The sequence below is a fragment of the Ruditapes philippinarum genome, unplaced genomic scaffold (genome assembly GCF_026571515.1).
Source record: "Ruditapes philippinarum isolate M1 unplaced genomic scaffold, ASM2657151v2 ctg655_1_1_1_1, whole genome shotgun sequence".
Classification (NCBI taxonomy): domain Eukaryota; kingdom Metazoa; phylum Mollusca; class Bivalvia; order Venerida; family Veneridae; genus Ruditapes; species Ruditapes philippinarum.
The window spans coordinates 44898-61984 of NW_026851787.1; the positions used below are offsets into that span (position 1 = coordinate 44898).

At 32.2% G+C, this 17087-nt stretch overlaps 1 protein-coding gene across 2 annotated transcripts; it reads right to left on the reverse strand.

Annotated features, from left to right (window-relative positions):
* Positions 1 to 14650: 14650 nt before the first annotated feature.
* LOC132739561 (mucin-13-like) lies at positions 14651 to 16199 on the reverse strand. 2 transcript variants are annotated; one of them, XM_060727287.1, is made up of 4 exons: positions 16068 to 16199; positions 15810 to 15853; positions 15645 to 15767; positions 14651 to 14809 (listed from the first exon to the last, which is right to left on the reverse strand). In XM_060727287.1, exons 1-4 carry the CDS (start codon positions 16108 to 16110, stop codon positions 14714 to 14716), a joined length of 306 nt encoding a protein of 101 aa, XP_060583270.1. In that variant the 5' UTR covers positions 16111 to 16199; the 3' UTR covers positions 14651 to 14713. The 2 variants fall into 2 exon arrangements, with proteins under 2 accessions (XP_060583270.1, XP_060583261.1); XM_060727278.1 differs by having other exon boundaries at positions 15645 to 15853; positions 16068 to 16189.
* Positions 16200 to 17087: the final 888 nt, after the last annotated feature.

The following is a 17087-nucleotide window of genomic DNA, read 5'->3' on the forward strand; positions in this document are numbered from 1 at the left end:
TTTAACCTCCTCTAAATAATGAAAATTACCAGAGGCAAAGGTGTACCTCTTAGCGTCATATCTTCTCTTACTAATATGGTAGCAGAGGGTGTACTTGAAAATGGTATTATATGGTTCATGGACCGAAACCCAGTGCTTGTTGAAAGCAGCACAAGTAGAGAAAAAAAGAATCCCTAAAGAAAGCCCAACACGACAAAATTGAAAATGTTGCAGGCTCGGTTGAGCATGGACACGCCCCTTAGCACCGGTTTTAGCAAAAGTCAACATTTTAACACGATAAATTTTAGAAACATCCGCAGATGTGCTAACATGGCGGTTATCATCGAACTCCAATGTGACACAGTAATGCCATTCCATGAAAAGCGACGTATGGTCCCCAATTAACAAAATGCGTGTATAAAGGCACAGGGCAAGTGTCTCTCTCATATGGCAATAATGGTCTTTGAAAACCGGGTAGTTTCAATTGTGATTGTGCCATTTTGCTGTAAAATCTCCTTAAACAACTTAATTCTATGAATTATGTCAAAACCTGTCGTTATATATTTTATAATGACCAGAGATGTAGATCATAGTTATACAAATAATAGATATTTTCACATTTAAACTTAAATATGAAATATCACTTATTTACATGCTTATAACCATTACTCTAATGCAATTTTAATTTGAATATAATGATTAATGTTCATAATACAAACTCAGTTGCGTTCATTGAACGCCGACTTTCCTTGTTGATCTTGTTTATCATATTTCAAAGAAGGCCAACTCTTGAACTTATATTAAAATATGCACACAATTGTTATCTCCCTTTAAACATTTTTATAAATTTATTTGATAAATTAAATTGATAAACTTAAATATGAAATATCACTTATTTACATGCTTATAACCATTACTCTAATGCAATTTTAATTTGAATATAATGATTAATGTTCATAATACAAACTCAGTTGCGTTCATTGAACGCCGCCTTTCCTTGTTGATCTTGTTTATCATTTTTCAAAGAAGGCCAACTCTTGAACTTATATTAAAATATGCACACAATTGTTATCTCCCTTTAAACATGTTTATAAATTTATTTAATAATATGCAAAATATTCAAATTTGAAATATGTTACATAATATTAATTATACAAACATGATTAACAGAATATGATAAATATTATATTGGTTTATCAATGTAATAAACAAATTCTATGACTCGTGATTTATTTATTTTTGGAATTTAGTTGTATATATTTCTCGTAATTTGATTTTTCTTCTTCTCCTAGATCGTGGAGCAAATGGAACATTTTAGGTGTACATGAATTTTATTGTGTTTAAAGTTCAGAGTCCGAACTGGTATTTAGAGGTTCTTCAAGATCAATTTCGTTTTGTTCTTCATGAGAATTGATTTGTTTTGTCCAATCAACAGGAATTTCTTTCCCTTCAAAGGGTTAAAAATGATCTACATGCACTATGATTGATCTACTACTGTCTTCAGATTTTTGTATTTTATATGTCAAGTTTGTGATCTTGGCCAAAAAACATGATAAAAAAGATCGAAAACTAAATATGGAACTGCCCAGCCTTGACCTAATTTCTGGTTTGCAGTAGGAGGATACCATCTCCAGACCAAATTGCCTTCAGAAAATTGTCTGGGTTTTAAACCACGGTCATAGTAACGTTTCTGTCTGCTTGCAGAAATTCCTAAGTTACTATATGCAAATGAATACGGTTGTCTTAGAGCATGTTTGACCCATTCTACATATTCAATTGGGCATTCTGTTTCAGATTGTCCCGGAGGAGGATCCACCATAAGATCTATAGGGCTATCAACATCACGACCTAGCATCAAAAGATTTGGGCTACAACCAGTACTGCTTTGTTGAGTTGATCTGTTAGCTGCCATCACATATGGTAAATGGTCATCCCAGTGTTCCTTAGAAACAAAAGATTTCAACATTTGAATCACACTTTTATTAGCGCGCTCACCTAATTCCGGAAACAAAGTGATCCCTCGGAAGCATCAATCACAACAAAATAACATAAGAATTGCAGACTCGGTTTGATTAAGTCTGTACATGAGGAATAACATCCCTCACGCCCCCTAGCACCGTCATCCATCCGATTTTTGATTGTACGGACAAGTTCTAGTTTTATCATTATCCAAAAGACTACAAATATGAGAGAAAAGATATGACTCAAATTCTCTCCCTTGGTCGGTATGAATTTGAGTTGGAAAACCAAATTGTAAAAACACTTGGGTTACCAATATATCGGCAACTGTATAAGCAGTGTGATTTGGAACTGCATGTGCCATAAACCATTTTGTGAAATAACAGTCACAAACTATAATGTACTCATTACTCTGTTTTGTGAGGACGAGAGGACCCAGGATATCTACTGGGACAATTTCCAAAAGGGCGGTCAGCTCTGAACTATTGAATCTCAGACTTCTCTTTTCAGCCGCCTCCGTGGTCGAGGGGTTAGAGTCGATGACTTCTTATCCAGTTACCTCTCTGGCGTGGGTTCGATCCCCGGGAGATGCTTTGGTAGTTTAGCGCGGAGGAAGGTAGTCTAGTACTGGTGTAACTCTCCAGGAACGATGGATAGGAAACTACCCGCCTATATGACTGAAATACTGTTGGAAAAAGGCGTAAAATGAAACAAACAAACAAACTTCTCTTTTTCAGGACCTGGTTTGCACCTGGCACAAGCTTCACATTGCTTTATCCAAAGTGCAACATCATGGGACATTCCGGGCCAATAAAATCTACACTTCACTGATTCTATAGTGCTATCTCTACCTAAGTGAAACGAATATCCTTGTTTGTAAGGGAAAAAAAAGAAAAAATATTCTGGTTTACTAGCCGTTAAAAGATTTTCTGTGTTTTTAAAGGGTTAAATTGAACTTAAAATTTCCCCTTTTTAACTTAATTACTTACAATAAAATAAAAACCCAAAGGTTTGGGGGTTTTTTGGCAAAAATTTAAAAAATTAAAAATTTTTGATTTTTTTTTTTTTTTTTTTTTTTTTTTTTTTTTTTTTTTTTTTTTTTTTTTTTTTTTTTTTTTTTTTTTTTCTTTGCTTTTAACTGGTAAAAGAAGTTGTTTCTGGTTCTACTGCCTTAAAAATTTTCTATTTTAGGTTACATTTAACAAGAATTCCCTTTGGAAGAGCAATACTTCAATGTAATATAACAATTTAAAATTTTATGCAAGTTTGCCTTAAATCTTAACATCTCAGAAATTGCGGCATCCTTAAATTGCATTTCTTAAAGGTCTTGTTTAAACCAGTTTGGCTCAGAATTATGATTATTGACAATTTTTTTGTCTTACAGGATTAATACGTCAACATACTGTCTGTCATTGAATTTATATTTGTTGTAATGCAATGAGATTTACAAGATGATACATTTTCAGTAATAGGTGTTTGTTTTGTCTTAGTTCTTGATAGATTTTGTTTTAGCCTATAAGAATTCTCACACTCTGCAATTTAGCATTTTACATGATCTTTTAATGCGACGTGTCAAGCTGTCATCATTTAAATGTTTTGAACCCTCTCGGTAAATAATTTCATACTCCTAAGCACCCAGAATGGTCTAGCATTGATCAAAATGTTGGACTAAAAGTCCTGGGAATTTAAGAGATCGAATTGTTAGAATGTTTTAAAGGGACTCCACTGAGGTTTTTTGACATGATGGGACTGAACATATTTTTTTTCCAGATAAATGTACTATTAGATGTAGGTTTAGACCACTAATCTTTGTGCAAAATTTCAGATCATTTGCGCTCTTCGTTTTTCCAGAATTATTTTTCAAATTGTAAAAAGTGACCCAAAATAAAAAGCATTTAAACGCTTTTCAGTCAAATCTGGCTATTTTCAATTTATTTAAAAGTATATTGCTTAACTATCATTGTATATATTTCTTTTAAAAGTGCCCTAGGTCATTTATGTAACAATTCAAATGTTATGTTTTTAGGCTTTTAAACATCAATGGAGTCCATTTAAAGTCTATAGGTCTAAAAGGTGCAAATTATACCAAAGACAGTGATTTTATTGCTCAATAACATCACTATTTGGAGTTCGGATGTGAGGAATTATATCACGAGGGCGTAGCCAATACACTTTTATGAATGAAAATGTATTTATGGAGGATATTTGTTTTGTTTATTTCTTTGTTTTCCATATCTCACTGACTGAACACAAGATGTAATATTTCTATGTCTGGCAAGAAAACAAGTGCATAATAGATTTAAAATAATTTGAACTAGTTTATGTCCTTGGTTTTATCTTGTGAGAGATTTTGGGATATATACTAACAACTGAATTTAAATCAAAGTTAGGAAAATTAAAAAAATAGACTTAAAAGTTTGATTTAGTCATAACTCCTTTGGGTCCCTAGTGTTGTTGTGTCGCCTTGAAAAGGTGACATATAGGGGTTACTTTTGTCGGCGGCGTCGTTGTCGGCGTCCCCTAAAGCTTGTCCGGAGCATAACTCAGTCACTATAAGTCTGATTGACTTCAAACTTGGTATGCATGCTTCTTTCAATAACCCGAAGTGCAGTGCACAAGGACCGGTACTCTGCAGTTCTTATTTTTTGAGTTATTGCCCTTTGTTAATTTTCATACTTTAATTTTGTCCGGGCCATTTCTCTTCAACTAAAAAAGCTATGGACTTGAAACTTCATAGGATGATAGATCTCATTAAGAAGAAGTGCAGTGCACAAGAACAGGTACTCTGCATTTCTTATTTTTTGAGTTATTGCCCTTTGTTAATTTTCATACTTTAATTTTGTCCGGGCCATTTCTCCTTAAGTATAAAAGCTATGGACTTGAAACTTCATAGGATGATAGATCTCATTAAGAAGAAGTGCAGTGCACAAGAATCGGTACTCTGCATTTCTTAATTTTTGAGTTATTGCCCTTTGTTAATTTTCAAACTTAATTTTTGTCCAGGCCATTTCTCCGAAAGTATAAAAGTTATGGACTTGAAACTTCATATGATGATAGATCTCATTAAGAAAAAGTGCAGTGCATAAGAACTGATACTCTGCATTTCTTATTTTTTGAGTTATTGCCCTTTGTTGATTTTCTTACTTTATTTTTGTCCTGGTCATTTCTACTCAAGTATGAAAGCTATGGACTTGAAACATCATAGAATGATAGATCTTATTGATAAGAAGTGCAGTGCACAGATATGCTGCTCTGCACTTATTATTTTTTAAGTTATTGCCCTTTGTTATTTTTCATATTTCATTTTTGTCCTGGCCATTTCTCCTAAACTACATTGTTCACAAGGCGACACATCCGACTCGCGGAGTTCTAGTTTTGTTCATTTATAAAGACAATCCATTTTTCTTTAAAATAAATGCTAAAACAAAACTGTCTTAAATTGACAGACCAGATTAAAGTATAATGCTTATCTAAGGGTATATAATGTGTTTAAATTTGGTTTAAGTTAACATATGTTTAAGAAATTAAATCGGTCTTTTCAATTCAACATGATAATTTTATTTACTAATTTATCGAAATTTGCATTTAAAATTTTCATTCAAAGTTGAAACTTCAACAACTAAATCCTTCATCACAGCAGTTTGCTGGATTACAAGTTCTTCAACACGATTACCTGAAATCAAGTAAAGAATATATTTGCAACCCTTAAATCAATACAATCTATTTCCTTTGTACAAACCATTTGTTTTCATTATGCATTAATTATAATTTCAAAGCATTTTGTTCCGTCATTGGCATAGCAGCAAATTAAAGTTTTTTCTTGCAAGCGGCGTCTAATAAGCAAGTGATTATCTATATGATAAGTTAAAGTTTACTCACAGTTAACATGAGAACAATAGTTGCATAAAAGAAATCATTGATTGTAAACAGAATGATACTAACTATCATATTTTGACCTCATAAGAATCACTGTCCTCTATAGTAGACCGTACACATTTTATGTAACAATGGATTCTGTTTTATGTAGAGTCATTTATAGCAAACATAATGTTTGTTTAAAAGCTCATATATTAATGAGAAGGTTTATGGTGTAAAAGGTTTGGTGCCATTGATGACATGTGACCCATGGAGTTACATATATTGTAAATATGTTGCCACATGGCCAATGAAGATACATTTATATACATTCAAGATGTAGTATGTAATGACTTTAGTCCAGTTGATCCTGACTGTAATATTAGATAAATTGACATTTTATTGACAGATTTGTCTCATGAAATATATATTATTGTAACACAGATATTGTATTATATTGTTTTATTTAACCATTTAAATAACATATAGTTACATACATTCAATCTCATCACTTGACCATGTACCAACAGGAAGATCTGGTGTTTGTTGGTCACTGGTAGGATCATTTTTTTCTGAAAGATATGCATTATATACAGTATATTATCACTGGTAAAAGGTGTGTTTATATGCACATACTCGTATAAAGAATTACTATATTTTAACTAATACATGTTATGTTATGCTTAATGTGGGAAAATCACATCTTTACAAAATTAATTTCACCACTTTGAAGTTGGCATTTATTTAAATAAAAGTGTACAGCACAAAACATTATGTTTAAATAAACCAGTTACCGTAAAATGTATCTGTTCCATTTTCAATTCCCTCCACACTGCATTTGGGTATTGTCTGTAATACGTGCATGCAGAAAATATATTAGTTAATTCATATAAACATCAACTTCAATCCATAATTTAACTGTATGTAAAGTGTAATTATAGTGATTGCTTTTTTGAATTTGATTGTGCATATATGAAGTGGCGTGTTATTCATGTCACCTATACAACTGTGTCTTTTTTTCCTATAGGTGTTTTGAATATTTTACCTAAATCCAATTAATTTGATTGGCTGGTCATATTCCTTTCTGATATTTTACGAGCATTGAGTAGTACCAATGAAACATATAATACTATAAATGCCATTAACATGAAGGAAATTCATGTTGACAGTTGAGGTTTTATAAAATTCTGTAATCAGAATAATACCTTTGCCTTGTTGATCTATATTCTTGTCTTTTGCGCTCCCAGTGGTCGAGCTCAAGAATTGGGGCAGGTCTACCGCCAGTCTTTCTCATTTCCTGCATGTGTTTGATGCTTTTTTTCTAAGTCTAAGACTGAAATGACATTTGATATATCATGAGTGAACTGAATGTTATTTTTATGAAACTAAAATAACAAACATTTTAATCCTGTTTAAATGGAAAAAATATGGAAGTACAAATTGACCAGTAGTTTTGAAATAAGTTGAAATTAGTTCAAATATCATAGGGTAAGAAAACCAACTTACTTTAAGGTCAATCCATTGTTTTCACCAGCTCAACTGTCCGCTTACAGGCACTGACACTATTCACACTTGAATAAATTAATGTATTATATTAATTATTACAATTCTTTTACCTCTTTAAACTTAAAATTTGATGAAGGTAATTGACCTAATGTATGTACATGATTTGAGATTCAATTTCAGACTTTGGATTATTTCATGTGAGTAAAATTTAGTAAAATTTGTAGCAAATAAAAAAGAATTGAACTTGGAAATTATGTTGTGTAAATTCATGTAGTTGGTATCTGAAACATAGCTGTGAAAAGCTAAAACACCGTTACTTTTTTGGGGGCTTATTCATTTTCTATATATTAATCCACAACATCAACTTCTTGTCAGAATGGCAACACTACTTGCCCTGTTCAATTCCTTCCGATATAGCAAAGAAATAGGTTGTATTTTCTGATTACCAACATGCATTGATGGTCATCGGATATAAACAATTTATTTTTGCAATTTTATATTTCAAATGGCACTATATTATGTCCTGAATGAGACTACTAAAATCAGTTGCTGATAAGTTCTTTCTTTTATTAAGTTAAAAAGTAACTTAGACTAAGTTAAAAAGTAACTTAGACTAACAATTTCTGAAAGACACTGAAAAACTAAGACACATAGAATTCTTAATATAAATGTTAAATATGAAGGAAAGCTTAGCATTGTTTTAGTTTGCAAATATGATATAAAATAAAAGCTTACATTTGGCATCTGAAATTACCATTTACTTCTGGGTTTTTTTCCAGTATTTCTATGCACCACTAAAATTTAACAACTGAATTTTATTTCATGATCTTTTGTACAACGTTTTTGAATCAGTTTTTGAAAACAAAATTTTGATATTAACATTAAAATGCTTATACTATACCGAATTAAAAAATAAACAGATTTTTAAAACTATATATGTTGTTCTGTCCTACTATGCTGAACATAGAGCAGCCTTCCACCCCACCACCTAAAAAAAAAGAGAAAAATACATGAAATTACATAAAGATTTTACTTTCACTTTTACAAACAATACTGTGCTGTTTTCCAAAACCTTTGTGTAAAACATCTTTATGAATTGAATGTACAATAACCTGATTTTCTTTTTTGCCCTGGTTACAAGCACTGGTAGTTAATTACTTGAGCATATTGAGAGATGATGCCATACAAATATCACTGTAAATATTTTATTATTATTTGAAAATGAGAATTTGCAATCTAAATTTAGCTTGCAGTGATTTTTTTCACTGTATTTTACAGCCGAAAAAAGGCTGTTTCCCCTGAGAAGGATCGAAAACAGATGTCAAATTCGTAAAAATAATACCTTTCAGTCACATCGACCCAAAATCGAATCTCATCGGCGGCTGTGAGCTACGAGGAAAACTTTTCTGTCACCACAGTTGCATCTTCGCACTTGCTGATGAGCATGTCTCGCTCATCAGCGGACCAGTTAACATTTTTGTTTTGTTTTCTCTGACATCTGTGAATTAAGGCAGACGTCGTCATTCAAGTTTGACATTAAAATGCGCGTTACCTCTTTTTTTTGAAGAGTACGTGTTAGTGCGCAGGCGTAAGAATGTAAGAATCGTACGTTTAATAAAATCGTAAGATTTTAGGTTGAACGTACGAACGCGTTGATAAGACAGTCTTACGATCGAGCGTACGACAATCGAAGATCAAAATCGTACGATAAGATTTCCAAAATCGTACGATCGTTGATAAGACGGACCCCTGGTCCATACCTAAATCTTTTGAAATAGCACAATTTTATGCTTCATATAATACTTCCCTAAGGCGGGGTACGTTGGTAACTCTTACAAATTCTTGTTATCTTTATTTTACCCTCGCACAACGAAGTTGTAGGGGGGGGGGGGGTATACTGGAATCAGCTTGTCCGTCCGGCCGTCGCCCCGTCCGGCCGTCCGTCGGTTTTTCCTTGTCCGCCAAATAACTTAAGATTCCTTTGACCCACAGTCTTCATATTTGGTATTAAGATTGGTCATGAATAGAAGATGATCCCTATTGATTTTGAGGACATTAGGTTAAAGGTCAAGGTCACACAGGCCTTGACTTCAAAAAGCTTGTCCACCCAATAACTTAAGATTCCTTTGACCCACAGTCTTCATATTTGGTATATAGATTAGTCATGAATAGTAGATGATCCCTATTGATTTTGAGGTCACTAGGTCAAAGGTTACAGGGGCCTTGACTTCAAAAAGCTTGTTCGCCCAATAACTTAAGATTCCTTTAAACCACAGTCTTCATATTTGGTATTTAGATTGGTCATGAATAGTTGATGATCCCTATTGATTTTAAGGTCACTGGGTCAAAGGTCAAGGTCACAGGGGCCTTGACTTGAAAAATTTTGTGCGCCCAATAACTGAAGATTCCTTTGACCAACAGTCTTCATATTTGATTTTTAGATTGGTCATGAATAGTAGATGATCCCTATTGATTTTGAGGTCACTAGGTCAAAGGTCAAGGTCGCAGGGGCCTTGACTTAAAGAAGCTTGTCCGCCCAATAACTTAAGATTCCTTTGACCCACAGTCTTCATATTTGGTATTTAGATTGGTCATGAATAGTAGATGATCCCTATTTATTTTGAGGTCACTGGGTCAAAGTCACAGGGGCCTTGACTTCAAAAAGCTTGTCCGCCCAATAACTTAAGATTCCTTTGACCTACAGTCTTCATATTTGGTATTCAGATTGGTCATGAATAGTAGATGATCCCTATTGATTTTGAGGTCACTAGGTCAAAGGTTACAGGGGCCTTGACTTAAAAAAGCTTGTCCGCCCAATAACTTAAGATTCCTTTGACCCACAGTCTTCATATTTGGTATTTAGATTGGTCATGAATAGTTGATGATCCCTATTGATTTTAAGGTCACTGGGTCAAAGGTCAAGGTCACAGGGGCCTTGACTTGAAAAAGTTTGTCTGCCCAATAACTTAAGACACTTTTGACTCACTGTCTTCATATTTGGCATGGAGGTTGATCATGACCATTAGGGTACCCCTATTGATTTTGAAGTCTCTAGGTCAAAGGTCAAGGTCACAGGAGCCTTGACTAAATAAAGCTTGTCCTCTCAATTGCTTAAGAATGCTTTAGTCAACAGTCTTCATATTTAGTATTGAGGTTATTTATGACTAGTAGATGACCCCTTTTGATTTTAAGGTGACTATGTCAAAAGTCAAGGTCACAGGGATTTTACTATAATAAGCTTGTCTGCTCAATTGCTTAAGAATGCCTGTCCGCAGTGTGTTGATTTTCACATTTGAAGCACATTCAAGAAGTTTCTTTATCATGATATTGTCAGATTTTTTTATTTTTAATGGATATTAAAACAGAAAGCGAGTCAGAAAATATCACAAATTTACCCATGATAAATTTGTGATATTTTCTGACTCGCTTTCTGTTTTAATATCCATTAAAAATAAAAAAAATCTGACAATCTCATGATAAAGAAACTTCTTTTACGATTTCATGATATACTTAAAATAAAATCTGTTAAATTATATTGGATTCCAAGTCATGTGGGTATACGAGGAAATGAAAAAGTAGATGCTTTAGCTAAACAAGCATTAAATTTTCAAAAAACTGATTTATTGTTACCTGCTTGTGATTTTAGAACGGCTATAAATAAACTCGTTTCATCTGAATGGAAAGCAAATTGGGACAATGCCGTCTTTAATAAACTTCATGATATAAACCCATCTCTTGATGTGTCACCATCTCTGTCTTTGTCAAACCGCCATGATCAAACAGTTCTTCTTCGATGCCGAATTGGACACACTAAAGTTATCCATTCTTATCTCCTTACGAATGACAATGCCCCTTTCTGTGTAGGTTGTAATGAAAATTTTACTGTCAAGCATTTTCTTCTGGAATGTCATGATTTTTCACAGACCCGTAACAGATTTTATAATGTAAACTCACTCAAAGAACTCTTTAATACAATTCCATCAAAAAAAATCATCGATTATTTGAAAGAGATAAACTTGTATTAAAGGATCTGATTGGCTCTTTTTTAGTATCATTTACAAAGTTTTACATAATATTTTAAGCCTATTATAGCATTCGGCACGCTATGGCCATTTATGTGTTGACGTGCCGTAAAATCCAAACAAACAAACGCCATGACAGTGGCAGTTCTAGTTCTCGTAGTTTATAGGAAATAACAGACTTGGTATTTCATCAAGGTCAGTTTGCATACAAATAAAACGATTGTTTTGCTGCTGATTGGTTGTTGATCTGCAAAGTACAGATGAACAATATTCTATATGTGTTTCGATGAGCTTGTGTCTTCGTCAAAGTACAAAAACTTATTTAAAGATTGTAAAATTTTGATTTATTATTTTAGCTCCAAAATCGCGTCAAAAGTAAGCAGTGCTTTTTCGAGACCTACTATTTCCAATATGTATAAAAAGCGCATGAAAACTCTTGTATACGTTATTCTTTTAATTCTATTCTGCCGGACCATGATTCCAATGTAAGTTCCAATGTTAGTAAAGGCTTGTCGTGCAGACACTAAATAGGGTTGCACTAGCTCTTCAGTGTCTTTGTTTATTTCACGATAACTGGAAGTCAGTTTGTGTTATTGACGTCAAATATTGGAGCGATATTCTACACATGTATATGTACGTGACATTCCCGGGCCATGATGCTTGTGGTGGATTATCGAATTAAAATGATTAAAGCAAAACTCAAATGCATTTAAAATGGATGATTATATAATCTATGCTTTTAAGGCAGTCAGATAAGACGTCAATAAAATAGAAAAATATAGTAGTAGTACAAGAAGTAGAATTAGAAATGAACATTAATGTTTTTGGAGAACAAATACGGAATTTTGAGCTCATTTTAATTTACGTCGACTTTAAAGTAAGAAGTATTACATATGTGATTGTTCATTTAAGAAATAAGCGTTAGTACTGCAAAGTTCATTTGGTAGAGAAAAGTCAATCGCTAGTGATAAATTTGATATAAATATGAGTGGGATGCTAAAATTGCTATTCTCTGTTGTCGTAAAGTAAGTCTAGGTTAAACGACGCCTTTTAATCGAAAATTACTGAATTCCCTAATTGGGCTATTTGACCCAGCTACAAGAACCAGCGGCAAGCAGCCCAGGAGGACCCCAAACAAAAACAGGACAAGGCACAAGGCAGAGCACGGACAGGCTAATCTCTAAAATAATACGTAAGAAGAAATAATTTGTAACTGATCAGGAATTCAAAGAAAACATAAATGATTGAATAATATATTTCTGTCCTTACGGAAATGAATAAAGGTTTTTTTTGTCATTTAAGATATGAAAATCACCTGTGATAATTAAAAGTATGGAAATAATTTGAATGGTAAAATTTGGAACCACTGCAATATGTAGTAGATAGAAAATTTGGATGGTAAAAGAAATATGTAATAAGATGGAATGTTAGACTAATCTTCTTAATCGGAAACAGTTGTATTATAATTAAATACAACATGTTTTACAGGTGCTTTATACTTATAACAAATAAAAGGAATTTCAGAGTTTTTGAAGTTTTTACGAACTAAGTCAATGACACGCTTATAACAAAGAAATACTAGAAAGATCTATGAAAAGTGTACCTTTAATTTTAATATTATATTTATTTCATAAAGTTCAAAGATATACAACTATGTACAACAGCATTACATAACACAGGATTGAAAAGAAAGACTTATGTAAACTTCTTTTCTTTTAATGGCAAAAATAGAGCATAATGTGTACAGTAACAACGCATATTAATGTACTTGTTACATGAAATAATTACACTTGTAAAGAGTGAAATGAGTTATAAAAGGACAACAAACGAAAACGGTGGTGGATACAACAACTAAAGTGCAGTCATATTGAATTATTTATAAGTTGGAGTAGGTAAGATTTTAAACTTAAATATTTTATACTAATTGATGTTTAATTTCATAACTGCGCATGGAAGTAATAAAAGGACAATAATTAAGATAATATGATAGTTATAGTTATAGAGATAGAAGTCAGAGAGCGACTTGCGGCCATTGTCGTTGAAAGGAATGATTGGTCAGATAAGCAGAGCAGTGTGTCTGTAATAGTTTTATATAAAAAAAAGAATCATTTACTGGTGTTTCAAATATGTTATTTTGTGTGGTTGTCAGGATTATATGATTTTTATTATGGTTACATTAAAGGCAAAGTATAATTCATAATGAAAGAGAAAAAAACCCATAAAAATACTAAATTATAATAGCATATGATAAGCGTACGTAAGCGATAATGATTTTGGATACTTATTATGATATTGTATAGCAAGCACATAAAGAGTTAGGCAAGACAACAACCGCTTTGTGCTAGAGATTTAAGTACACCTTTACTTAATGATTAATTTTAAAGTGGCATTATGCTTTTTTATTCGTTGTCGGGTTGAGCTGAATTGGCTACATATTTAAAAATAGTGACTTTTATAATAGTCATTGACCAATAATTGATAATTAAAAATGTTTAGGATAAAACATAACAGCATCACATAGCAGCAAAATGAACTATTATCGCATGTTGCAACTTGTCTTTAATAAGTTTGCAGTACTCCTTAAAACAGAATTTTACAAGTCTTACTTGATAACTTATTTTTAGATGTTCTAACGTGTTTACTAGATAGTGATCACTAACATGTCTTTTTAAAAAGATCTGGTTGAATCTGGTATTAAAATGAACTATGCTCATCCTTTAGTAAAATATTTTAATGTAAATTTATTGAAATCTATGAAATTCTTACTGAATTTGTCTAGTTTGAATAAAAGAATAAATAACTAGGGTATTGGAAGCTGTTTTCCTTATTACAACTCAAGTATGGTTAGTCTTTTCTTAAAATAACTGCCACTTTTTTTTAATGACACTATATATTCATATTGTGATCACATATAGTGTATAGAATTTTAAACGTAACATATCTTCTTTAATTTAAGACAAAACATGTTTATATAATATTATATTTACAAAAAGACTATGTAGCAATTATCAATATTTTCTTATATCAAATTTGAGCATAGTACACTTGAATTGAAATAAATCTTAATATTATTAGCAAGTATTCAAATGAGAACATAGCTATAAGAGTAAAAGTAAAATAATTAAAAGAACAATTACCTACATAAAACATAGAAATATGATACATCTGATTAAGATATGTCGTGAATAAGAAAAAAAAACATTATATATCAGACACAACTTATTACAATGGACTCGGTAAAAGTCGCAGCTACACACATTTTCAGCGTTACATTTCAGCTTCATTTGTGGTGCCAGATCGGCTTATACAAAACAAGTCGACACATTGCAAATGGTATCTTCATGATATTATTTTCTGTACAAAAGTTTTTATTGCTCATTACAGAGACAGCTTCAAAATCGATTCATCAATATATGGAAAATGCTGGAGAAGAATATCAAGATTATTGTCACAGTCCCAAATCCTGTAACGACAGCGCTGCCGCTTGTCTGAAAACAAAATAAATGTATTCATATTCTATCTTATAATTTGTATAATAATATAAAGGAACTTTCTGAAACGTATTCATGTGCAAGTTAAAAAATAATCTAAAGGAATATCGTGTGCATATCAGAAGACACCAAATATAAAAAAACGAACTTTTCAGGTAAACTCAGTAGATAATGTTAAGTAATTCGTGGTATATCATTATTATGATTATTGATGTGTTTAACTAATAAGGATTTCAAAATGATATATATTTGCATATTAATAACGCATATATAAATGGACACGAAAGTGTAAGATACACTTAGGAAAACACGACAGTTCCATAAAGAAACAGTTTTCTTGATCTTAAAATTAAATGCTATTGCAAAGCTCCTAAATTACCTGTGCAAGTAAAAGCAGTTTAACATCGGCCGAGTGACTTTTAAAAAAATACTTCTAGTTTTAGTTTTGCTGATTGTTTTTCCATTTAGGGACACGCATTTTTAATGACTGACCACACGAATTACACTAGTTAACGTGCCGCACTAAAAATTTCATGACATCTGCCGTATGTACTCATGAAAGTTCGTATTTGAGAAATATTTTAGTCCTTAAAATAGAGATGGAAGTGATTTCGACAAAGCGCTAATGAATCAATTCCCCTACAAAAAAGTCAGAGGGTTGGTATACAATCAACAGTTATATACTTACATACATGTAATAAAACTAAATACATTTGACAGAAATATTAAACTACGTCAATTAGTAAAGTTACATTTACATGTAGTATAAAAGAAATTATTTCATTTGTATGGTAAAAACATTCAATTGAAATCAAACTTTAGATAAAATTACCGTGGTTTCAGGTGTGTTTGTAGATCCAGATGATTCAACACTCGCTGTTCCTATCGTTGATACTGAGGCTTCGGATGCAGAATCTGTTGATTCACCTAGCGTTGTTGTTGTTGTTGATTGTTGTGGTAATTGTGTAGTTGCTGCAAGTTCAGTTGTAGTCGTTGTTGGTTGCCCCGCCGTTGTTATTGTTGATGACGATGCATCAGTTACTAGCAGAAAGAGAGACACTTTGATAATTTGTATGAGAAAGTATTAAGACACCAGATAATGAAGTCTATATTAAACTCCTCAAGTTTACTTTGTTTTGTCCCTCTTAAAAATGGAGTTAGTTTTAATTTGACACTCGCGCTTATGCATTACATACCACATTACAATAAAATTATTGAATTAATTAGAAAATCATCAGCAATATAATACATTTACCTGTGTGCAAACATACGAGCAAAAATATGAATAAAATTCTCATCTTTGAATCTGCTTGCCTCTGTCTTCAACGGTAAATCCTTTCAAAATTAGTGAAAAAATATACCAAGATTGATTTATATACACACAAACAATCTGAGGACCCGACAGAGGTAATAATTATTTAGTCTGTAAACTATTACAGTGAACTGCGTAAACTTTTTTCATTGTACAGAATTTGAATAAAGGTCATTTTTAATTTTGGCTATTTAAACAAGTCTGTAATGTAATAACTGTATTTTTGTTTATTTTATTGCATACTCAAGCATACAAACTTCTCATTTATCGTTATTCATTCTCATTGTTTTCAATAATATTTTCTTATTTTTCTGGACTTATAGCTATATCCCAATTAGTACAAAACCAGTTATCATTTTTACAGTACAAAACCAGTTATCATTTTTACAGTAAATAGCGAAAAAGTTGTAGATCGTGATCAGACGGCTTATTTGGTATGGGTAATTTTTATTTCCTGTCATTTTTTAAAAAAGAAATGAAAAATTTCTAAATACAGATTTTCAAAGTAATAAAACAGTATATAAAGCTTGAAGCCTCCTACCACAATATTTTAGGAAAACCTTGAGTAAAGTTTGTGCTATTTGCGCCAAAAAATCACCCTTGCGTTATTTAGTCATACCGGTTCAAATGTTTAAGGAGCAGCACAATTTCGGTACACGGTTCGCTCGGTCATATAATAGTGCATGGTGATATTGTACCTGTAATGTTCACTGTAACTATTTATCGGAACATGAAATAGTAAAACGCTATTCAGAAAACAATATGGTAATCGATTTATACAATATAAAAGATTCAAACGGAATGAAACATCCACATAGCGCTAAGTAGCGTAAATGATATTTTTCCGATTTTTCTATGTACCGATTTGTTCACTTCGATGTTAATTTTTCGTTTAAGTTAAGTCGTATTTTGAAACGGAGCATGCGCAAAACAATTTTTGTAGACTGCCCCTAATGATTTTAC

What these genes read in the sequence shown, in the direction of transcription:
- LOC132739561 (XM_060727278.1), bottom strand. Translation starts at nt 16,110, where the DNA reads ATGAGAATTTTATTCATATTTTTGCTCGTATGTTTGCACACAG. An exon ending in GCTCGTATGTTTGCACACAG is followed by an intron (nt 15,854 to 16,067) that starts GTAAATGTATTA and finishes TCTTTCTGCTAG; the next exon opens with TAACTGATGCATCGTCATCA. An exon ending in CAAACACACCTGAAACCACG is followed by an intron (nt 14,810 to 15,644) that starts GTAATTTTATCT and finishes TTTTGTTTTCAG; the next exon opens with ACAAGCGGCAGCGCTGTCGT.